Here is a 22,050-nt window from a genome sequence, read left to right as displayed (position 1 = left end):
GCATGACAGATGAACAGCATCCTGCCTGTCATGTGGATTTGTGTGCCGAGACAGACGACGACACCGTCCTCACGGCTGCGTCGGACAGATCTCTATTCCAGACCGTCAGCTCAAGTCCACTCCCCCCCCCCCCGACTCTCCTCTGATGACATCCACAGGCCGGCTCGTCCTTCGCTAGGAACATGTCCTCCGATTCGCGGCTACTCCGCGACAGCCTTTAACGTCTCACTCGCGTCCAAATTTCAGCAAAAGTAACGCGGTGTGTGAAAACGAATTCGTCTGCTGCAAACGCATTTTATCCAGCTTTCATGACGTTAATCGTTCCTGTGGGACGCTATTGGCCTCGACTTTAATGAATCACCTTTCTGTGGGTGGTCTGTAACCATAGATATGTCGAATTATTTCCCGCAGTTTATCTTGGCCTACGCGATAATGCTTTTCTACCTTCAGCGTAATACAAATTGAATGCTCTAAAATCACATAAACACCTCATCAATTTCGGGTTTTCACACACCTGTCCAAATACACCGCGCAAGCACTGGTGCTTTAGTTTTTATGTTTGCTCAAGTACGTTATAAATACTGCAAGATTCCTGAGTTAATACCGAGTGTTTGTGGATCCAACGTGGAGCCACACACTTTGCGACGCACGGCTATACAAACAAGTGGAAATCGGAGTAATTTTTGGCCCATTTTTTAACTTCATGTGGAAAATTAAAGAGGTGAGGGCACACATTAATGGCTAAATATGCAAAGGGATCAATCCCCTGGCATCGCAACCCAAAGGTCTAGACGAGTTTTGCGCGGCCAAAATCACATCATCCAGCAGAAGATCAAGTTTTCCACAGAGCAACGCTCCGGCACGACGCAGACTAATTTCTTGAGTCATTAGTTTTAATGGAGGCGCGGCTTTATAATCCAAGTTTGACGAAAAAGGCGAAGGATTCCGCTCGAAAAGGAGTCAAAATCGTCCGTCACCTGCCACTGACTGTGTGATTACAAGTGTCGCTGATCAGATGAGCGCTGGAGAAACACTAGTCAAGACTGCGTCCACCCCCCCCCCCCCCCCCCCGCCCCCGACGCCAAGACACGCTTTCACACAGCTGGTGAGGAAAGTTAAATGAAGACAGATTTACAGTTGCTTTGTTGCACTGGATTTTGGATGGATGGCAACAGGACACCTGGAACTTTAATGAAGTCCAGACATTATCTATATGTTTTCTGGTCGCATGAGCAATCTTGTTTATGCGTTTCGCCACTGACAATGGAGCTGCTGACAATGATCTTATGAGCAAAATATTCACATTTTCACACTTTGTCACATCTGGATGTGGGAAGAAAACCTGTTGTTTTTGCATCTGTAAAGGATCGCCTAGTTTCCCAGTAGTGTGGGAACCTTTCTTTATATGTGATGAGTCCTTTGCACAGAGCATTTCCAGGCCACATTTTTCCTCACTAACAGACACCTCACAAAGCCTGCCATGCAAACAAAGGGAAATGAAAGAGCTGTGGCAATTAGGTCACCAAGATGGTTGAAATCTTCACATCTGCCTTAAATATTTAGGCTGTAACCCAGTATTACACCCTAAATATTCAGCTTTCTCAAAAACGACTCTTTATACTCATAAGTAAGACGTCAAGCTCACTCCTGACCTTTAAAAAAACGATCTCTGCTCAAAGTCCCATTACACTCTTAATGGAACTTTCAGCTGCGTCAGATGAAAGGAGCCAGTGCATTGGGATTATTACTGTATAGCTCAGGTTAATGAGGAATTTTAATTTATAGGCCAACATGGATGAAAAAGTCCTAACAGTGCTATGGATGAAGTCATAACAGCAACCAGGGCCTCGAGTATATTTCTCCATGGTGACCACGCAAACCATATAACAAGAACCACCTGATATGATTGAAAGTTTGAGGAAAAGCAAGGTAGGGTTTGGATCTTTGGGAATTTCCGGCAACTTCAACTCGTTTACTTGCAGCTCTAAACATTCAAGCATAAAAGAAACAACTCTTGAAACTAGCAGTGCTGTGTTTTATATCGCTATATAACTGCAAATCTATCATTAACAGAACAAATACCATACAGCTGTTAAACTCCTCTTTAAACCACCGTGGGTGCAGATGGTAGAGGACTCAGTTTAGTTGAGGAAATCAGAGGAGAAACAGTAGAACATCTGGTCTTTACCCCCGGACAAAGAGCAACGCGGCAGTGGTGAAATGAAAGAGAAACTCATGCATTTTGAATGTGCATATAGCCACAGCAAGGCATACTTGGCTGAAATCATTTGCCACTAATACCCAAATCTAAGCTGATCCACAGCAGCGCTTGCAGCAGGTTCCCATTAACATCAACTCTGCCTTAATTCTTCTGAGACACATCTGGATCGTGCTTTGATATTAGAACCTTAATGTAAATTAATTGGAGCGAGCGGTGAGAAGACGAGATGACTGCGCGATGAAGACGTGCAGCTGGATGTTTTCGTGAAGTGAAGCTGAAGAGAATTTTCAAAAAGAAGACACTAACGCACAAAAACAGACTTTGAGGATCAGCAAAAGAAAATAGGGGCAAGATGAAAAAAGAAAAAGGGGGGTGGGGATAAATTGGCAGTAGAGCCTGCTGACTTTACCAGAGACAGAGACAAGTGCACAGGCAGGGTCAATCCAGACTTTGACGCAGTATGGTCATAAACTAAAGCTATAGGGATTCACTCAGGATCTTGCAGTGCTGTGAAGCTCTGCTAAGACCCTGTCTGGAGCTCGCAGGATTATTACTGCTGCATCTGGCAGGACAGACCAATCCATTACCTCAATGCCATTAGGCCTGTGACATGTTCCTGCTCTGCACTGTGCTCCTCCAGCTGCCAAGGCAGCGTGGTGTTGGGTTAGTAAAGGGAATCAAAAGGCTAGAGTCCACACACACTGCTACGTTTTCAATTTGAAACGGGTGTTTTCAGAAGAAAAGCGATCTGCATCCACACGGAGTTTTCAGCTCTTTAGCAGAGACAGGAAGCCAGATTCTATTCCCTGCAGTTGTTTGCCCAGTTTCGGAACATTATTACTAATGAGAAACAACAATGGTGTAAAGTAAGCGCAGTTGGTTCTTTTATTAGATCGACAAAAAGGTGAAACTGAAAGTAGAGTTAACAGAGCGTTTTTCGTTCACATCTGATAGTCGAGTCTTGGCTGATAAACGCAGCGTCTTCGTTTCCAAAGATCTTCGCTTCTGCTCGTCCAAACACAACTCTGACGATGAGCCAAGCTAAAAACAGAGCCAACAGCATCTTTAAACTTCTGAATGTTGGAGTAAGTATGAGGATAGCAGGCTTATCAGGATGTAGCCAATGTTGGCTTGTTTTCATCTCATAGGTGCGAAAATAGAAGTGTTAAAGCTCACATAGAGTGGTCCTGTTGCACATATATGTTAGTTATGGAGGTCTACTTACATACATTAACTTGCTTTTATGGTCAAAAACCTCCTAGTTGCTGTAAACGAGCCGATAAAAATCCTCTTTTCTGACGCTGTTCCCCAGCCGCGATATTTCAGACTCAACTCTCACACCCAGAAGACAGAGTGTGTTGTGATTGGCCAGCCAGTGTAGAGCCTTCCCAACTGTCTTGTGATTGGCCAGTACCCGGAAGTGACATATTCAGTACACCCGCTCTCAGAAGCACAGCTCCTCCCTCTGGAACGGTGGATGCACTGCTACTCATTATCAAAACATTGTTTTAACAATGTTTAAAAACAGTTTCGTCACGACTCCTCACCGCAGTCCCTTTTATGACTTTGACCCAGAGTCAGACCCAGAGTCAGAAGACACTGACGCTCGTGAAACACCTCCACAACGGACGTTATTCTTCTTCTGCGGTTCAATGTACGCAACCGGATGTGCCCGGACTAGTGCCCGTAGCAGGACGATCTGCTGTTCCGGAGAACTGCTGTTTACGTAACCGGACCGGGTTTTTTCAGAGATCTCGCTGAGCCCGAGATTACAACAAAACACAGCGTTCTCAGCAGTGGCTGAACTGTTTGTTTTGAACCTTCAGGGCTTCGTAAACAAGGTAAGGACGCAGATACACACTAAAAAACAGCGTTAATTGGAACTTCCGGTCTAGGTCCGCTTTAAAATGAAGGTATCAGCTTATTAATTTGACTTGTTAGAGAATCAAAAACTCTGTTAAGTCATTAGATCTAGACAGCTACAAAGTCCACTTTTTAAAACGCACTAAAAAGTAGACCAAGAGTGGAGACCTCCTGGGATAAAAAAAAAAAACATCTGAGTCTGTCTCAGGTTTTATTGAATACATGGAAGTTGATATTACTATACAGTGTGGCGGCTGGGCTATCAGCAAAGCCTTCACTACAGGAAGGTCTTGCGTCACTGGACAGTGTGAAAGACAATAGGGCCTGCTGGTTCCTTTACAATGTGCACACTCAGACAGGAAACAGACTCCTCAGCTCCACACACACACACACACACACACACACACCCCTCCCTGTACCTCCTCGACAGGACTGAAGCTTTTCTCACACTGTTTTTTTTTTATTGTGCCCACATCACGACAAATTTCCACCTCCTGAAGACCTGTGTGTCTGTTCAAAAGACGTCTTTTGACACGTCTCCACAACTCCAGCACTCCATCGCTTTATAAATCCTCGGGCTGAGAGGACAGCAGAAGTCACTCCTTCAAAAATGAGCCGTTCGTGTTTCGGCGATATATCACAGCACATTTCCAGAGTGGAGATGACAGCGGAGCAATTTGCTGGCGTCATTCAAAAATTGATCTGGCCTTCTGCAAATCACTGGCGTTCCAAGATGATGTCATACTTTGCAGGTTGTTAAGTCGGGATGTCAAAGACGTCGAAAAGTGGAGCAGCGTGAGCGTGAGATGCCTTTGTGCACAGTTTTAATGCTCTTTGCCAGCGGTGCGTGAGACAGTTGGAGTGTGGAGTGACAGTCGTGTTAAATGACTGTGGAGGGTAAGCACACACACACACACATACACACACACACACACGTGCATGACCGAGAAGAACTGCACGTTAGAAAGGAATGGAAAAGTGAGCGCTGGCCCCCGAACGGTTGATTTGGTCGTGATGAGGAGCAAATGTAATGATCTCATGTGGTTAAAGCAAACAGAACAAGGGAAGTGCTGGAGATTTTGTGGTTTCAAACTCCTGACGAAAAAATGTTCACTTTAACCCCAGAAAGAGGTTATTTTGTTTTCTGTGGTTGAAGTGCCTTAATGGAAGATCAAAGAGTTCTTCATAAAACCACATCCTTGGCTAAAAAAGTGCTTTACTGCCAGGTGTTTACCTGCCACTTTATTAGGAACACCTGTTGAATGGTTTGGTAACCGCATTTCAAACAGCGTCGGAATGGGAGAGGGGGGGGGGGGGGTGATTTAAGTGATTCTGAACATGGCCTAGTTGTTGATGCCATGTTCAGAACTGAACTAATGGGATTTTCACACACGACCATTGAGTCCAAAAAGGAGAAAATATCCAGTAGGCAGCAGTTCTCTGGGTGAAAGTGCCTGTTTGGTGCCAGGGTTTAAAGAACAATGCCCAGAAAGCATCTCTGAAAGCTCCACAAAATCTCGAAGCAGATGCTCAGTCGCTATTCCTGAAACTTGTGGAGCTTTTCCATGATATAGTTCGAACTCGGCTCAGCTCGACTCTACTCGGTTAGGGATAGTACCTGGTCCCTGGTGCTTTTTTTTCAGTAACCTGAATGTAGCTGAGCCGATACTACGGCCACCGCCACAGGAATCAACCGAAAAACGTAAAAATTCCGAACTGCAGATCAGTTAAAAAGGCTTAAAAATTCCTGAAAACGTGCGTCAATCTCCAACATTTAGCATTTCTAATATCTCAATATTTAACAGAGGTACACTACCAGTACACTTCAGTACACTAGTTTGTGTATTTGTGTCTTATAAAACAAAGTCATGGCCCTTTTTTGCAGCTGTGCTATGATGACCCCACGAACGTTGAGGAAGTATTATAGCAGGGTTTCTCACTCCTGGTCCTGGGGAGCCACTGTCCCTGCTCAAACACACCTGATTCAACTGGTCAGCTCGTCAGTAAGCTCTGCTGAAGCCTGATAACGAGGCATTTATTTGAATCAGATGTGTTGGAGATGCAGGGGAAACACCTAAGACATACAGGACAGTGGCTCCCCAGGATCAGGAGTGAGAAACCCCGTATTATAGCAATGGAAAACGACGTGACTGATACTAAACCGAATCGAGTAGAGAATGGTTTGACATAAAGGGTGAATTCCAATTCCTTGCTTAACCCTCAAGCTCAAAAATGCTCGCTCCCGCTAGTGCAAGTGCTGTCCCGATTCTCAGAAAAATTAAGTTGAGGGGCAAGTTTAAGGGCTGTATCGCCCTCAATATTGAGATTTTCCGAGACCACCCTTGGGAGCAAGGGCTACCCAGGATGCATTGCGTGTTTTCACAAAACAAAGATGGCGCCAAAAGCAGCGATACGCTACAAATTAAGTATTTTCTTTGTTAATAGAGATGTAAAAAATATGAAAACCATTGTATTATCTTAGTTTATAGCCCATATTATAGATTACTGACGTCATTGTTGTGTAACATTTATATTTATTTTACGATCTTTTGTCAATAGCCGGCCGGTGCGCACAAGCGATCGTTTGCTATCGTTAACTTTTCAATGTGTGTGTGGTAACTGTCAGCTGAATAAGTCCGTGGTTGTGGTATTTGTATGAGTATCATCTTATAACTAACTGACAACCTAATAACTTGACTGACAAACGGATCGTGATAAATAATCGTGACGTAAATGTGTTCTTCTTCTTCTTTTTTGGAGTTGACAGACGTATCTGCATTTAAGGGGTGTCCCATTTCTAAGTGACAAAATAACCCTCAACACTTGGTTTTGAGGGCCAGTTAAGATTAAGGGTTGAGCTTGAGGGTTAAGATCGAGGGTTAAGATAGGAATTGGAATTGGCCCAAAATTAACATAATATTGACTTCTCTGTGAACCTCAAAAAATGTGACTGAAAGAATGAGTTCCAATCTTGTTTGTAACTTTAAAAGTGAAAAACACATCTCAGAATGTAAAAGCAACATGAGGCGAAGTTGCTGAGTTGCTCTATGTTAACGAACGAGGCTCCGAAGTACATGCTAAGACTTGCATGTTTAAAAACAACAATGGAAACATGCAGATATTGAGCGATGGCATTGTTTTTGGCTGAGCTTAGCGTTGGCGTAGAACTAAAGAAAATTAGTCCTGGTCGCTCTTCAAAAAAACCACTATTCAACAAAACATAGTTTATCAAACCCCAGTTCCCCGAGGAGCAGTTTACAGAGAGAGAGAGAGACCTTCCTCTCATTTTTGTACCATTGCAAGCTTCGGCCACAACTGACACTTCCCCGCTTATGTAATGAAACGAAACCGCAGCATGAACCGAGAGTAGGGGAAGTCGAGTGTGTCAGTTCAGCTGCTCCGCAACTGTTTTCATATCGCCACATAAAAGCGCAAAAGTCCCAGGTGTATCGCTGTGCAAACATCGCTCACGGGCCAAATATTACAGGAAGCGCAAAGAGTGCGCTTCGGCCATGTGGCATCTTTCCCAACGCCTGTCAAACGCCTGAAAAAAACGTGACCTCGCTGAAGCAAAGGACACATGCATACAAAACAACAAGGCCAGCGCTCCCTCAGAGAACAAGAAGAGCAAGCAGTAATCAGAGAAGACTTATGAGATGGAGAGCTGAGCTGCTTTTCCCTCCTCTTTCTTCTCCTCCTCCTCCTGTAAACTGCTTTCACTTGTTTTCTTTTTTTCTTCTTGTTCTGTGCTTTTTCGCTCAGATTTCCTGGCTGTGGGAGGCGGCAGAAGGGAAGGGGGGGGAGGAGCGAGGACAGCTGATGGAGAAAATCTGGTGGGGGAAACGGCATTGGCATTCTTCGCCTCTCTGTGTCCTCTCTCTCTCTCCGCACACAGACAATTTCCAACGGAGATTTGAAATGAACCGCTAATATTTCTCATTACGTCCACCACAGGCCTTGTGAAAGAGTCCTAGAATAACTTGCAGTTCTGCCGTTTGCTGTGACTTCTGAGTCATGGAGTGCTGAAAAGGGGACAGATTACTTTTCCACGCAGCGCAGCGTCATGTTTATGGTCATTGAGGCTGTGAATTTCTGCACATTAAATTAGAACAATTTCCAACATTAAAACACAGTCAATCATCTTGCACCCCCCGGAGAAACAGATGCTCCTTCGACTAAACCAACTCCTCTGCCTTCAGCGGCGGAGCTAAAGCCAACACATGGAGCATTGAGTTTCACCAAAAAAACTTCAGCGAGATAGATATGTCACAGATGGATGTTGAGTTTTGAACCAACGCGGCAGTAACGACTACAGACGGACGATGACGTTGAGAAGCCTCGATCATATTTGCCGTGGTTGAAATTCAACAGTGGAACGCGATATGTGCGGCTGAGTAAACACAAGCGAAGGTTATCATCGGCACGTGAGGTTATAGTTTACGGATGAGGTGCGAGGGATTCTTATTTTGCCCTTGGGAGAGTAAAAATATGACAAAGACAAGAGCTGTCGGACAGACTGGACATCTGACCGGCACAGTGTCCACAGCTGGAATACGGGGATATGTTGCAACTCTCACTACTTTCTTGAGTTTTACTTAATATAATGCACTCCTACCCTGATAGAACGTTATTCAACAGGCTTTTCTGAGTAAATGGTGGACCAGCGAAGAGGATGTTTTTGCAATATTTTCATTTGTGCACCAAAGATAACGTTTTTGTCCGTCCCAGTTTGACTTCCTTCCTGCTTGTTTCCCACTCATGACAACTGTCTGTCTGACATGGAGCTGCACCACTTCATCAATCAATCGACACAACAGAAAATCGATTTATCACCTGATCGTTTTTTTATGTTTTTTCAAGTAAAAAATACTCCACATTTGTCTCAATTATGAGGGTTTTCCAAAAGTTTTTTTTTTTTTTTCAAACTTTAGACATTACTTGAGGATCTATGAGTCAATTAATGCCATTTTTCCTCAGCATTTTACTCACCGTAACAAACAACTTTTCATATGTAGGGTGAATCGACATTGCTTGTTATTTGCAGCCTTAGCCGTGTCATCTACGAAATAAGCTGTGTAATCTCCATGTAAACGTGCTGTATAGTGAACTGTGGTAAGTTCACAGTGTAGTATTGAGAGTGAGCTTTTTCCCTGTCACTGTTATCACTGTTTCTCAGAGAGGTTCAGAGAGGAAGGCGGCATATGCTCATTGTTCCCACCGTTCCCACCTTCCTGGTGCCATTAGAAACGGGTGATGCAGCTGACCCTGGAGTACGGCTGCTCTGACATGATCAACACTCCCTGTGAGCCTGTGTTACGTCAACAGCTTGGCTCAAGCTCAGACAGACCAAGGTTTAAAGCTCACATAGAGTGGTCCTGTTGCACATATATGTTAGTTATGGAGGTCTATTTACATACATTAACTTGTTTTTATGGTCAACAACCTCCTAGTTGCTGTAAACGAGCCGATAGAAATCCTCTTTTCTGACGGTGTTCCCCAGCAACGATATTTCAGACTCAACTCTCACCCCGGCTTCCCAACTGTCTTGTGATTGGCCAGTACCCGGAAGTGACATATTCAGCACACCCGCTCTCAGAAGCGCAGCTCCCCCCTCTGGAACGGTGGATGCACTGCTACTAATTATCAAAACATTGTTTTAACAATGTTTTGATAAAAGTCCCTTTTATGACTTTGACCTGGAGTCAGACCCAGAGTCAGAAGACACTGTCGCTCGTGAAACACCTCCACAACGGACGTTATTCTTCAGAGAACCATTGCGTTCTCAGCAGTGGCTGAACTGTTTGTTTTCTGGCTTCTTAAACAAGGTAAAGCAGATACACACTAAAAAAAACAGTGTTAATTGGAACTTCCGGTCTAGGTCCGCTTTAAAAAAGCTCTCCAAGAGTTACAACTCTCGCGTCGAACATCTCAGGGTGTTCTGAGCCGCATTCCTCCGATACCCAAAGTTCAGTTGTGCCAAAGCAAACCTTTGAGGCCCAGACAGGGTCACAGTGTAACCCCCTACTGGGAGACACTCAGCTTCATCCCGCAAGAGGGATTTACTGTCCGGGATTGTTCCTTTCAGTCTGTAGCTAATAAGCAACTCAAGTGGGTCAGGCCACCACAAGCTCGTCTTAATAATAAATGAAAACAGAAACACGATTGCAAAAACTTGCCAGACGACCGCATGACACGGTTTGTTTTCAGGACCAGGATCAGAGTAACTTCCTCATGTTGTTTTTTTGGGGATAGATGTTAGTCCTTTGGAGAAAGAAATACAGGCATATTTTCCATCTGCATAGTGATATTAGAACTGAACAATAACTCAAAATGGTTTATTGACTTTTAAAGATGCCAAGTCTGGAGTTTTGAGGTGAAAATAGCCTCTATCATATTCCTCTGATGGCATTTGTTTTCTTCTTTAAAAAAAATAAAAAAATAAAAAAATTCTTGGTCAGAGTTGAACAGTTTTTCTGGTTTGGATCTCGCACATAAGAGTCTTTTGTGAGAAGAACATGACACAATATTTCGCATACAAAATGAATCCATAAGAATGAAATGTGCTCTTGCTCAACAGGGGGATTTGACGATACGGCCGGTTTCGACGAGAAACCTACGATGACTAATGTTTTTCAGCGCACAAACATTGGGTCTGGGTTGCTTTGTGACTTTAGGGTCACAACAAAAACCACGGTTACAGCGCGTTCGTGCTGTGCAACGTGAGCGATGTTAAAATTAAGTTACGGTGGTCATATTTGATTACATTCTGATTCTAGTGGCTCCAAAAAACAACAACCATTTATTTCAGTCACTGGTACTTTGAGTAAACTTTCAGGGACAATGTGATGATATGTTGTTATTTTTACACATTCAAATAAGTGATTTTTAAGCAAATGTGATATAGAGAAGTGTAAATTTGATAAAATGCCTTATCAAATTAAGAAGCGATTTAGATTATGGGCGAGTGCTGGACCCAAGAGGAAGCAGGCGAGGACAGATGGTGGTTTAACAGTTTATTGAACATATGGGTTAAAGCAGACCTAGACAGGAAGTTCCAATTAACGCTGTTTTTAGTGTGTAAACAGCGGTTTTCCTGAACAGCAGATCCTCCTGCTCCGGGCACTAGTCCGGGCACATCCGGTTGCGTACATTGAACCGCAGAAGAAGAAGAAGGTCCGTTGTGGAGGTGTTTCACGAGCGACAGTGTCTTCTGACTCCGGGTCAAAGGTCATCAAAGGGACTGCGGCGGGGAGTCGTGAAGAAGCTATTTTTAAACATTGTTAAAACAATGTTTTGATAATGAGTAGCAGTGCATCCACCGTTCCAGAGGGGGGAGCTGCGCTTCTGAGAGCGGGTGTACTGAATATGTCACTTCCGGGTATTGGCCAATCACAAGACAGTTGGGAAGGCTCTACACTGGCTGGCCAATCACAACACACTCTGTCTTCTGGGGGTGAGATTTATGTCTGAAATATCGAGCCTCAGCACAGCGTCAGAAAAGAAGGATTTCTATCGGCTCATTTACATCAACTAGGAGGTTTTTGACCATAATAACAAGTTAATGTATGTAAGTAGACCTCCACAACTGACATATTATGTGCAACAGGACCACTCTTTGTGAGCTTTAACAAAAGCAGAACACAAGCAAACACTAGAGAACTGTGATATCTTCCAGAGAGAGCCGCGAGGTTTACAACACAGAGGTCTGTGACAATCTGGATACTGGAGAACCAGGAAATAAGTAGAAGGAGGTGTCTGATGATTGGATTGGGAGCAGGTGTGATCCTGCCGCAGGTGAATTGATTGCATGCAGAGACGCAGGCGCAGCAATGACGCTTAAATTGGTAAAGTAGAAGACGTATAGCGTCACGGACCAACAGGAAAAGGGTGAATTTGTTCTTTGTGCCAAATCTGTGTCCAAAAAAAAACAAAAACAACTTTAACTGTGTTCATTACTGCCCCTTTTTTTTTTAGTGTAAAGCATGTTTATTAGCAAAGTGGAAAACAAAAGTGTGCAGTGTCACTGGCTATTCTTAACACTTATATTAGCCAATTTAGAGAGACCCCCGGGGGATCATAACTGTATTAATGCAGTGACATTAGCGCAACAAGAGGACTCTGAAAGCCCCAACATGAATGCTCCCAGTGTGTGGTGAGGAAACAGGCCAGACTGCTTCCTGATTAGTTTAGTGGACCACAGGAGGAGGTGGGCAAGGACTGTGTTATCTGCCACTGTGTGTGTGTTTATGTGCATGTCTATGAATTTTTTTTTTTTCTTTTTTTTTCTAAAGAGAGGGCATTTTGACTTTGGCCGTTGTGGTTCCAGACCATGTTATTACACCTAGCATGGGGGTGTGTGTGGGGGGGGGGGGGGGGGAAGAAATAACAAGTCAAGACACAGGAGGGAGATTATGGTCAGGAAGTCATCGACCACTGCCAAAACTCCTGTCGATATGTTTATATCTGCTCTGGTTGTACATACAATTTGACACATTCAGGACAATTGAGTATGTGCACGGTGACGACCTGGATTTCAACAAGCTGGTCTGTCTATTTTCAGTACACTAAGATGCAGAGGTGGCACAGTGGCCAGCAACATGATATAGAGACAGAATATAAACCAAACATGAATTTGGTATTAGGTATAATGTCAATCCATCCATCCATCTACCGCTTTGTCTACACTGTTCAATTTATCTAATCCCCATATTGCACGTTTTTTGCACTGTGGGAGTAACTGTTAATGAGAATGTTCTTCATATTATGATTTTCGTGTGCACACTATAACTATTTCTTAAGAACAAATTAGCATTTCGTGGCCACAAATGAGTATTTTGTGGGAATGTTTTACCTACTTTATGGGAACTAATTAGTATTTTGTGGCCCACAAATCACAGTTTTTTTCCCCCCTCCATGTCATGTCTGGAGCTCTGTAACATTCAGTTCAGTAATTATCGCACTATTAAATGCACCACGTTCAACATTTATTTACATATATGAGCTTGTTTGGTGTTTTACTCACAGTTTTCAACATTATTATTGACTTCGTTTTTGATTTATTCATGAATATATTCGTGTTGCATCATTATTTAGTGAAGTATAGATCATTCCATAACCAAACAAGCACTTTTAGTATGTAATTCTAAGCTCATATTGCCTTCCCGCTACTGAACAGTTGTTTTTGCCACCACTTATTTTTCTCTAGACAGGCTCATTGGCCCCCAGGTCATTTGAGTTTGACACCCCATGGTGTATATCAGGGTTTCTCCTGGTCCTGAGGAGCCATTGTCCTGCATGTTTTAGGTGTTTTCCCTGCTCAAACACACCTGATTCAAATGGTCACCTTCTCAGTAAGCTCTGCTGAAGCCTGATAATGACCCATTTATTTGAATCAGGTGCGTGTGAGTTAGAAACCCCGTTCTATACGGTCAGTAGCTGTGTCATAATAGTCAAGGCTGCATCCTGAGATTGTCCGTCCATGAAGGATACATGTATCCTGCAGGGCTCACTACTAAACTGGACTGGAAGTTCACTGGCTGGCTTATATTTTTTAGTGGGAGTTGTAAGCGATGAACCGTGCATACAGTGAATAATCCATTTCTCCAGAATAATCTGGGTGCAGCCCTTTTCAACGGACAGACCCAAGTGAGTCAGCGTTCCCATTCCAACCGAGTGAGTAACAGCAATCACGCTGCACACTCACACTACCCCATCCACGGAGTTTAATCGCTTAATTAACCCCACTCAAATAAACTACTTGACGTTCATCTTGTGTGTAACCCCAAAAAGAATCCACCAGTCATCTCGCGCAGAATTTATGCTCTTTTCTCTCTTTCTCTGTGAAACACCTTGAAATCTTCAGCATGAGTGACATCCATAAATACAGCCTGAAGCTGCTATTTGTTTTCTTGTGGGCTGTTGGAACCACGAGAATACTACATTCATCATGCCAGAGCAAATTCAAGATTGGTGATGACAATGCATGAGAAGCACAACGAGAGTATATACTGTACTGTACGGATGAGCGTGCAAAACAGACACACGGTCAACCCCCGAGAGGACGAGCGACCACAGCACAAAAGGGGGGACAGACCATAATGCTATATCTTGTCAGGGTTATATTAAGATTGAAGGCCAAGTCATTGACTCACTTGATTACTTCACTGGGTTCTAGCATTTCATTTTTTTTTTTACTGTCTGACTCACGCTTGTTCGACATTCCAAGTTAAACGCTGTAAAAGCACCACGAGATAGAAACACAGCGCTGAGATGTTATTGTCGTGTTTTACACTTTTACTGATATGTGCCAACAAGGATAAAAAAAACTTGTTTTCCACACAGAAATGCTGTATTATTATTATTATTGAGCCAGTTGCTTTTAAATTTGACACGTTCAAACATTTTTGTTTTCTCTAAGTTACAAAAGGAGAAAAGGTGATAAAGACAAAGAAGACGAGGAGTATGAGTAACCAGAGTTGGGGGACTCGTCACGTGACTTGATATTGAGGTGCAAATAGTGCAGGGTTTCTCACACCTGATTCAAATGGTCAGCTCGTCGGTAAGCTAATGCTGAAGACTGATAATGACCCATTTATTTGAATCAGGTGTGGTGGAGCAGGGAAACACCTGAAACATGCAGGACAGTGGCTCCCCAGGACCATGGAGTGAGAAACCCTGGTTTAGTCGAGGGCTAATATCAGTATTCTTTACATTTTAGCCTCTGTAGTTTTTTTTAATGTGGAATATCTGGAAAATCATCCTCTATATTCACACAAATTGACTTGAAACTTGCTTGATTTAAAGCAGGGACTCGACTCGAGAATAACTTGCTTGTGACTTGCTTGACCTTCTACCTAAAATGGAGATTTGAGGGAAAACATCCATCCAAGCGAAGTCGACTCCAAAAGGAAGTCTACAATCCAACGTCCCCATAAGAACACAAGAACTAAAGGTGAATGCATAGCAAAAGACCACTTCAGTAGGTGTTCATGCTATATTACTACCAAAATCTCATAGTTAATATACCATGGGTAACATACAATCACAAAAAATGTGGCAAAAATTTGATTTTATTATTGTTACAACCCGAAAAGTTAGAATTAGCAAACAACATACAGATACAGTTAAGGAGTTAAATACTAACTTTGCTCACTTCTGTTGGAGTAAAAAAAAAAAAAAAAGTGCAGCTGACTGACAGACTGTTAAAAATGTATTAGTCTGATCCACTTACAGGACAGCTGTTTACATGAGGCTTCAAAAGGCATCTGTCAGCTGCAAAGCATTTCTGAACCATTACAGTGAGCACACAGTTTACATTCGCAACACATACACTCCCCGACAAAAGGGAGCACTTCCCTACATTAGAGCCCTGCCAGGATTGGACGTCTGCCTGGGACAGGCAGAAGTGCAGGGAGGAGAGAGGGAGCCAGAGAGCTGCGTGGAGACGAGTAACGGCCTCGTCTGAGCCCAAGGTGAAGCTTCACTTTCTCTTCCCCCCCATTTTCACTCCCAACACCTTCCCCGTCTCCAGCAAAATCCCTCTCTCTCCTCCACATGTACCTCCCTCCCTCCTTCGCAATGCTTTGAGCCTGATACGACCACAGTTTAGATAAGCATTCTTCCACAATGAGAAGCCAGAAGTGCTTTTTTTCCCCTCCTCCTCCTCCTCCTTCTTCTTCATCAAAAAAACAAAGCCCATGAAATGTGTTTTTCTTTTTTTTTTGCTTTTGCTTTCTGGACTCTGATGGCAGCTGAGAGTTTGTTTTTAATTTAGGGTTATCCCAGGAACACACAGGTTTCTCTCTCCAAAAATAGGCAGCAGAGAAAGTGGTTGAGGAGGAGAAAGGAGAGGGGGGGATGGAGGAGGGGAAAAGAAGAAGAAGAAGAAGAGGAGGGAGAGAAGAAAGGGAGGGAGTTTGGTTAATGAGCACCAGATGCCTTACCTTCAGTGGTAGCCACATTCTTTGGAGCTTTAGTTGGTGTGTGATCTGTGCTCGAACTTATGTCAGAGGAGATGCTTGAGCTCCCTTTACCTGCAGGGCGAAAACCAAAAGAAGATTGTTGGGACACAGTGTGGCCACTTTTGCACGAGTTGTGTCACATATAAATATCACATATTCTTCGTTGACCTAGAAACATACAATAGTGCTGTTTTGGAGTGTTGTAGAAAACAAAAACCCCTTCTTGTTAATGCTGCAGTGCTATCTGCAGAGTGTCCGTACAGGATAAGATGGAATCCCACTCATTGTGAATTTAATGTGCTAAGGAGGCCTGAAGTGTGAGGAAACATGGAGCCCATTATTCTCTGCTTTCGTGACATTTATGTTCCTCAGGTTCTCTTGATGAATGGCGGGGCCTTGGCACATGCACAAAGTCTCTGCTGGTTTGTTTGACTAAGTGTCCATGCTTTGCTTCTTTCTTTTTTTTTTCATATTTGGAAGAAGAATAAAATCCCCTCTCAACCTTTACTTTCACGGAGGACGAGTGAGGAAACACTGCTGCACAGGGAATAAGAAGCGATCACTCTGTTGAAGACGTGAATGTACAACTCTTCCTTTATGAGCTACGGCTGCATTATCGGATTAAGGATTTCCACACAGTCGCACAGGAGAACTACATTTTCAACAAACGTGGTCTTTTTGAGTGTCTTGCCTGTGCTGCCGGTGACTGCCGGTCTGCCTGTGGAGAGGTTGTTTATGGCACTCCATTCCTCTGTCAGTTCATAAATGCAGCTTTGTGGCTTTCCTGAGACTAAGTATGTGCCTTTCACCCAGCACGACAGGCTGAAGAGGTATTCTCAAACAGTCACACCCGCATGCACATCAAGTGCAGCCTCCTAAACAGACAAGACAGTTCCTGCTTGTGGAAGGAAGAACTAAAAAAAAAAAGATGCACAACCTGTGCCCTCGCACTCACACCAGTGACACACAGTCGCATGTGCATGTATATAAAATAATATAATACCACTGCAGCTCATATGGTTTAAGTATGAATGGCATTTCGTGGTGACATCACTGAGCCAGCACATCTGCTATTGCTCCTGGAAATGACTCACATATTCATGAGGGAGTTCACAGATGTCAACGTGAGACCACTCTTTCTAATATCCACGCAGAGGAGGAGGCGCAAGGCCGGGTCAAGATGAGCAAATACGTTTTAATATTTTACAGGTTACGGGACGTCTGTCCCCGTCAGGGCTGTTTGGTTGATGCATGAGAATCTTTCATGGAAAAAACAACTTTCAGGAAAGCTCCTGCTTCCCGTCTTATGCTTACATAATGTGTTGGTGGAGGGCTGCTGCATAGTTGTGACCAGAGCATAATTAATCGTGGGATCATGCTCGAAAACAGATGTGGACCAAAGGACAGCAGAATTCTGCATTTGTAAATAAGACACCAGACAGTATGAAGACGGGGTTACCTGCAACACGACATGGTCCACGGTGAAATGACAATTCTTTGAATAAATGTGATCGATGGTTAAAACCCTACAGTTGTTTTTTTTTCCCCTGTTTTAATTTAGTTACAGTTTCAATGCTATTCCCAAACTGTTTTGAACAGGTACGTCTCCCTATGTGACAGAAAAAAAAGGAAAATTGTTGACCAAAAATGAATGAATCTTATGGCTGATTGGGTAGGTAGGTCTACCTTCCTTCCTTCGTTCATTTGTTCCTTCCTTCCTTCCAACTGAACGAAGGAAGGAAGGTAGATAACTACTCTTATAGCTGATCAGGAAAGTTGGTAGGTCAGTCAGTATGTAGGTAGGAAAGAAGGAATGAATGAACGAAGGAAGCAAGGTAGGTATGTCAGTGGGAAGGAAGGAAGGAAGATAACTACTCTTATAGCTGATCAGGAAAGTTGGGAGGTCAGTAGGTAGGTAGGTCAGTAGGAAGCAAGGAAGGAAGCAAGGTAGGTAGGAAGGAAGGAACAGAGGTAAGAGGTCGCTGCTAGTTTTAGACTTTTATGAACTGACTGTCATGCAATATAAGGTAGGTAGGTAGGTAGGTCAGTGGGAAGGAAGGAAGGAAGGTAGATAACTATTTGTATAGTTGATCAGGAAAGTTGGTAGATCAGTCAGTAGGTAGGTAGGTAGGTAGGTAGGTAGGTAGGTAGGTAGGTAGGTAGGTAGGTAGGTAGGTAGGTAGGTAGGTAGGTAGGTAGGTAGGTCAGTGGGAAGGAAGGAAGATAACTACTCTTGTAGCTGATCAGGAACATTGGCAGGTCAGTAGGTAGGTAGGAGGGAAGGAAGCAAGGTAGGAAGGTAGGTAGGTAGGTAGGTATGCCAGTGGGAAGGAAGGAAGGTAGATTACTCATATAGCTGATCAGGAAAGTTGGTAGGTCAGTCAGTAGGTAGGTCGGTAGGTCGCTGAAGTAAGGGGTCGCTGCTAGTTTTAGATTTTATGATCATAAACTGACTGTTGTCATGCAATAAAAGGCATTTGAAGATATCGGCTTGAGTAATAGGGTGTTTTTGACCTATTACAGATCAATTCATCATGAAATATTGAAGTTATTAACCTCTTAACATAAAAAAAAGCTTGTTGGCTGCACTGTAAACAGATATTGTATATCAGCTGCTGGGCTGTTTCCGACAGAAAGTCGCCAAGTGGATTAAGCCCTGAAAGTGCACTAATGTTTCCTGAAAGCGAGCTGGCAAATTTAAGTGCTGCGATATCCAATGGCCAGTGCTACGTATCAATGTACGCCGAGATCCCTGGAAAAAAAACAAAAAACACCCTCGTCTGATTAGAGCGGTGAAGTGTCAAGTGTCAACTCTGTGTCAACTAACTTTATGACCTGCTGTTTCAAAGTCTTCATGTTTAGCAGCTGGAAGGCACCATATATTTGATGAGAGGGTGGCACAGAGAAGAATCACACGCTGAAGCAAACCCTGCATTTTTTCATCCATTTCACTCGAAATGGGGCCACAGTTTGCAAAATGGACATCATGCTGTGTTAAAGAAGACGAGAAAGATTCCTAAGAAAGATGTTTACTGCTGTTGTAAGTCAAGTGAAGCTTCTCCAGGTCGTTATACTCTGAAACACTCCTGAGAAAAAGTGAAAAGTCATCTCTTTTTTTGGAATAGATTTACATTCAAAAAGTCTCTGCAATCAGTGGTGTCGCCCCCTGATGGGCATCCAAGAGAATATAGTTTCCCAGAACTTCCACATTTGCTTCACTGCCATCCATTACCTACATTATCTAAAAAACTAAAAATAAGAATATGACTCTTAAATGCATGAAAGCACTTGCTTTTCCTTCTCACGTCTTCATGCACCGTTGAATTAACCAGGAAGCTGGTTATTTTCAATCTGAAACTCATCACAACACAAAAGATGTTTTCATTTGCTTTCCTTTGACATCATCCCCCGAACATCTGGCGATGACACAACAACAACAAAAAAAAAAGAGAGGCACAAACGACTGTGTTTACACGAGCGTCTTAAATGAGTGTTATGTCTGCGTTTGTGCCTGCACAGCTTCAGTCGTACGCGAGGCGGCGCGAGCCACTGGCAGAGGAGATTGTACGACGACAACGACCCGATCAGCGATTGTCGACTTAATAAGAGCAAAAGAAGGTTAAAGTAAAAAAACATGTCTGTTCGTGTAAGTTCACAGGCTGGATTCTGAGGTGGAGCTAGTCCACGTGTTATTCCTCACATCATGAGCCCCAGTTTTTTTCTCTGCACTTGTTGATTTAGGAAGAGAGCACACTGGAATGTTATTTATACAAACATTTCTGCAGCGGAGACAGAAATGATGTGTTCGATGGAACCGGACCACTATTTCTTATTCTCATTCCCCCCCCTCCCCCTTTTTTTTCCTGAATATGTAATGTTGATGACATCTAAGATGAAAAAGACAGCGGGTGACGGCGAGGTGGATTTTTTAGATATCAGCATCATTCGTGCATGTTTGGAGTGTTTATTTTTCCAAAGAAAAAGTAGAGCAGGAGTCAGCACATCCACATTTTGGTCATCTTAAAAGTGTCCAATACTGAGCGTTTATGTTGTATTAAAGGTGCCATATGTAAGATTGTTGCCAAAAACGGTTACTACATTCAAATTCAAAATACCGAGGTCTTTTAGGTTTCGTTTTCTGACGTAACTGGCTACCCGTGGTTGCTCGGCAGCTGAGACCCTACTGGCTGTAATTATTGGTAGACGGCGGTAGGTGGCGCCACATGCCAAAACATGATTTCAAAACAGAAACATGATTTGCAGTCTGCAAAAAAAATGTTTTTAATGCAAATATTTTGGCTGTACTGTTGTTTTTGGTTAGTTCAGTTTGTTATATGAATATTAATCCTGAGTCTCTGTGACATATAAGGAGGATTTTATGGCCAGTTGCTTTAGATTTGTTACATAATGCACCTTTAACAGTAGAATGGTACTAATAATCACATAACTTATGACTTTTGTTTATTCTTTAAGTCCTAATATAATTACATCCCATTTAAATATAGGGTTTTTGTAGATAATCTGATAATCAGCTTGTAAATTGAGAGTTTAATCATGATATATCATATCATATCATATATGGAGGTTAGACTTGCAAAATCAGTGTCTTCTTCCATAAAAGTTTATGAAAATACATTTTCCCCACAAATATGTTTCATATACTGCATTTCTTATTCACGTCTGTGTATTATTATCCCTTAGGTTATGTTTACTTTGACCGTATTCTCACAGTTTGTGGGATTAGTTTGCTGTTTTTGCTCATTATCTTCATAATCTCCGATCTAATCTATCAGAATGTGTGCATGGTGTCAAATTAATAATAACTTGGGCTCCACCCCCACCGACAGCGTCTTACAGTCATCTGCAGGAAAGTCTCCAAGGTTTGAAGGGACCCCGTTACCTTCACGTGCACCCAGGGAGAAACCATCTCAGCAGTCCACTGAAACTGGACATCATGTTGTTACTGGAGAGCTCTCTCTCTCACTCACACACAGCACGAGATGCACAGAGATCACGGCGGATGTGTGTGTTGTGTGAATGTGCCTCCAAAATCACACAATAGCAGGATAAGGAATTGTGGACCAACAAAAATAAAAAATCTGTGGAATTACAGAGTAGTTCTTATCGAGATAAGACTGACTAAGTGCCCACATACCAAAAACACTTGTGTCCTTTTGACCCAGCGTCTCATTTAAAACTTGCAGGAAGATGCTTTGTCTTTAAACACAACACATGAATCACATTAAGGCTCCTGGGTGTTGCCTGGTGAACCTGTTGCTCTCCATTGATTATTATTATGTAGTTGTTTCCCCCCCCACAAAAAAACCAACCATTTATGGACATGTTGCCTCATAAGGCTTTATTGTTGCATGACTTCAAGTTAAACAGTAAATGAAGATTAAAGGGTTAAGAGGGAATTAGGGTAATAAGGAAATGCATTGACTAACAGTAGCTTTATGTTTGTGTTGTTGTTTTTTTAAGTTTATACTGAAATGCATGCATTTCTTTTCAAATATGACCACCAGATGTCACTCTATATCTTATAGGTCGAATATAAGTCTTTGAAAAGCGTTTGAAAAGCAAGTAACAGAGGATGAGAGCTGAAAAACAGCACAACCTTTGCAATTGTTGTGATTTTTAATGGGATTTGGTGTGATTTGAAACCTCCTAACAAGACAATGAAACTTAAAGATGTGCTGTCCAGAGTTAAAGTGGGGTTACGTTGCAAACTTTTTTTTTTTTTTTTTTTAGTTTTTACTACAAATGGAGGCGAATACGAAACTACGTGGAATGTTAAATCCTCTTCTTTTACAATGTTTAGCTTCAGTGGAGGTGGAATTTTAAAATAAAGCAGTAATTGCAGCACTTACCCTCGCTTCCATACAGTTTTCCATTGTTCGCACCCATTTTAAAGAATACATAATCTATGCGCAAAACTCGGGGGAGGGTTTGTCAAAAGGCGTTAAAATCCCAGAGTAAAACTGAGTCTTTCCATGAAGAGAGAGG

General features: G+C 42.8%; 1 protein-coding gene across 1 annotated transcript in view; it reads right to left on the bottom strand.

Moving 5' to 3' along the window:
- The window catches only part of LOC310937453 (F-box/LRR-repeat protein 7-like), a gene marked incomplete at its 3' end in the record, with an annotated part of 29,096 nt that extends 7,046 nt beyond the window's left edge, over nt 1–22,050 (bottom strand). Inside the window, exons 1-2 of the mRNA XM_083901733.1 lie at nt 21,915–22,050; nt 16,027–16,116 (exon numbers count right to left, since the gene is read on the bottom strand). Of these exons, the coding sequence (XP_083757859.1) occupies nt 16,027–16,116; nt 21,915–21,951 (127 nt within the window). The 5' untranslated portion in view covers nt 21,952–22,050. The remainder of the gene's footprint in view (nt 1–16,026; nt 16,117–21,914) is intronic.

The sequence above is a fragment of the Microchirus variegatus genome, assembly GCF_963457635.1.
Source record: "Microchirus variegatus genome assembly, chromosome: 15".
NCBI classification, from domain to species: domain Eukaryota; kingdom Metazoa; phylum Chordata; class Actinopteri; order Pleuronectiformes; family Soleidae; genus Microchirus; species Microchirus variegatus.
The sequence above is the reverse complement of the archived record's forward strand: the minus strand, read 5'-3'. Positions and strand labels throughout refer to the sequence as shown.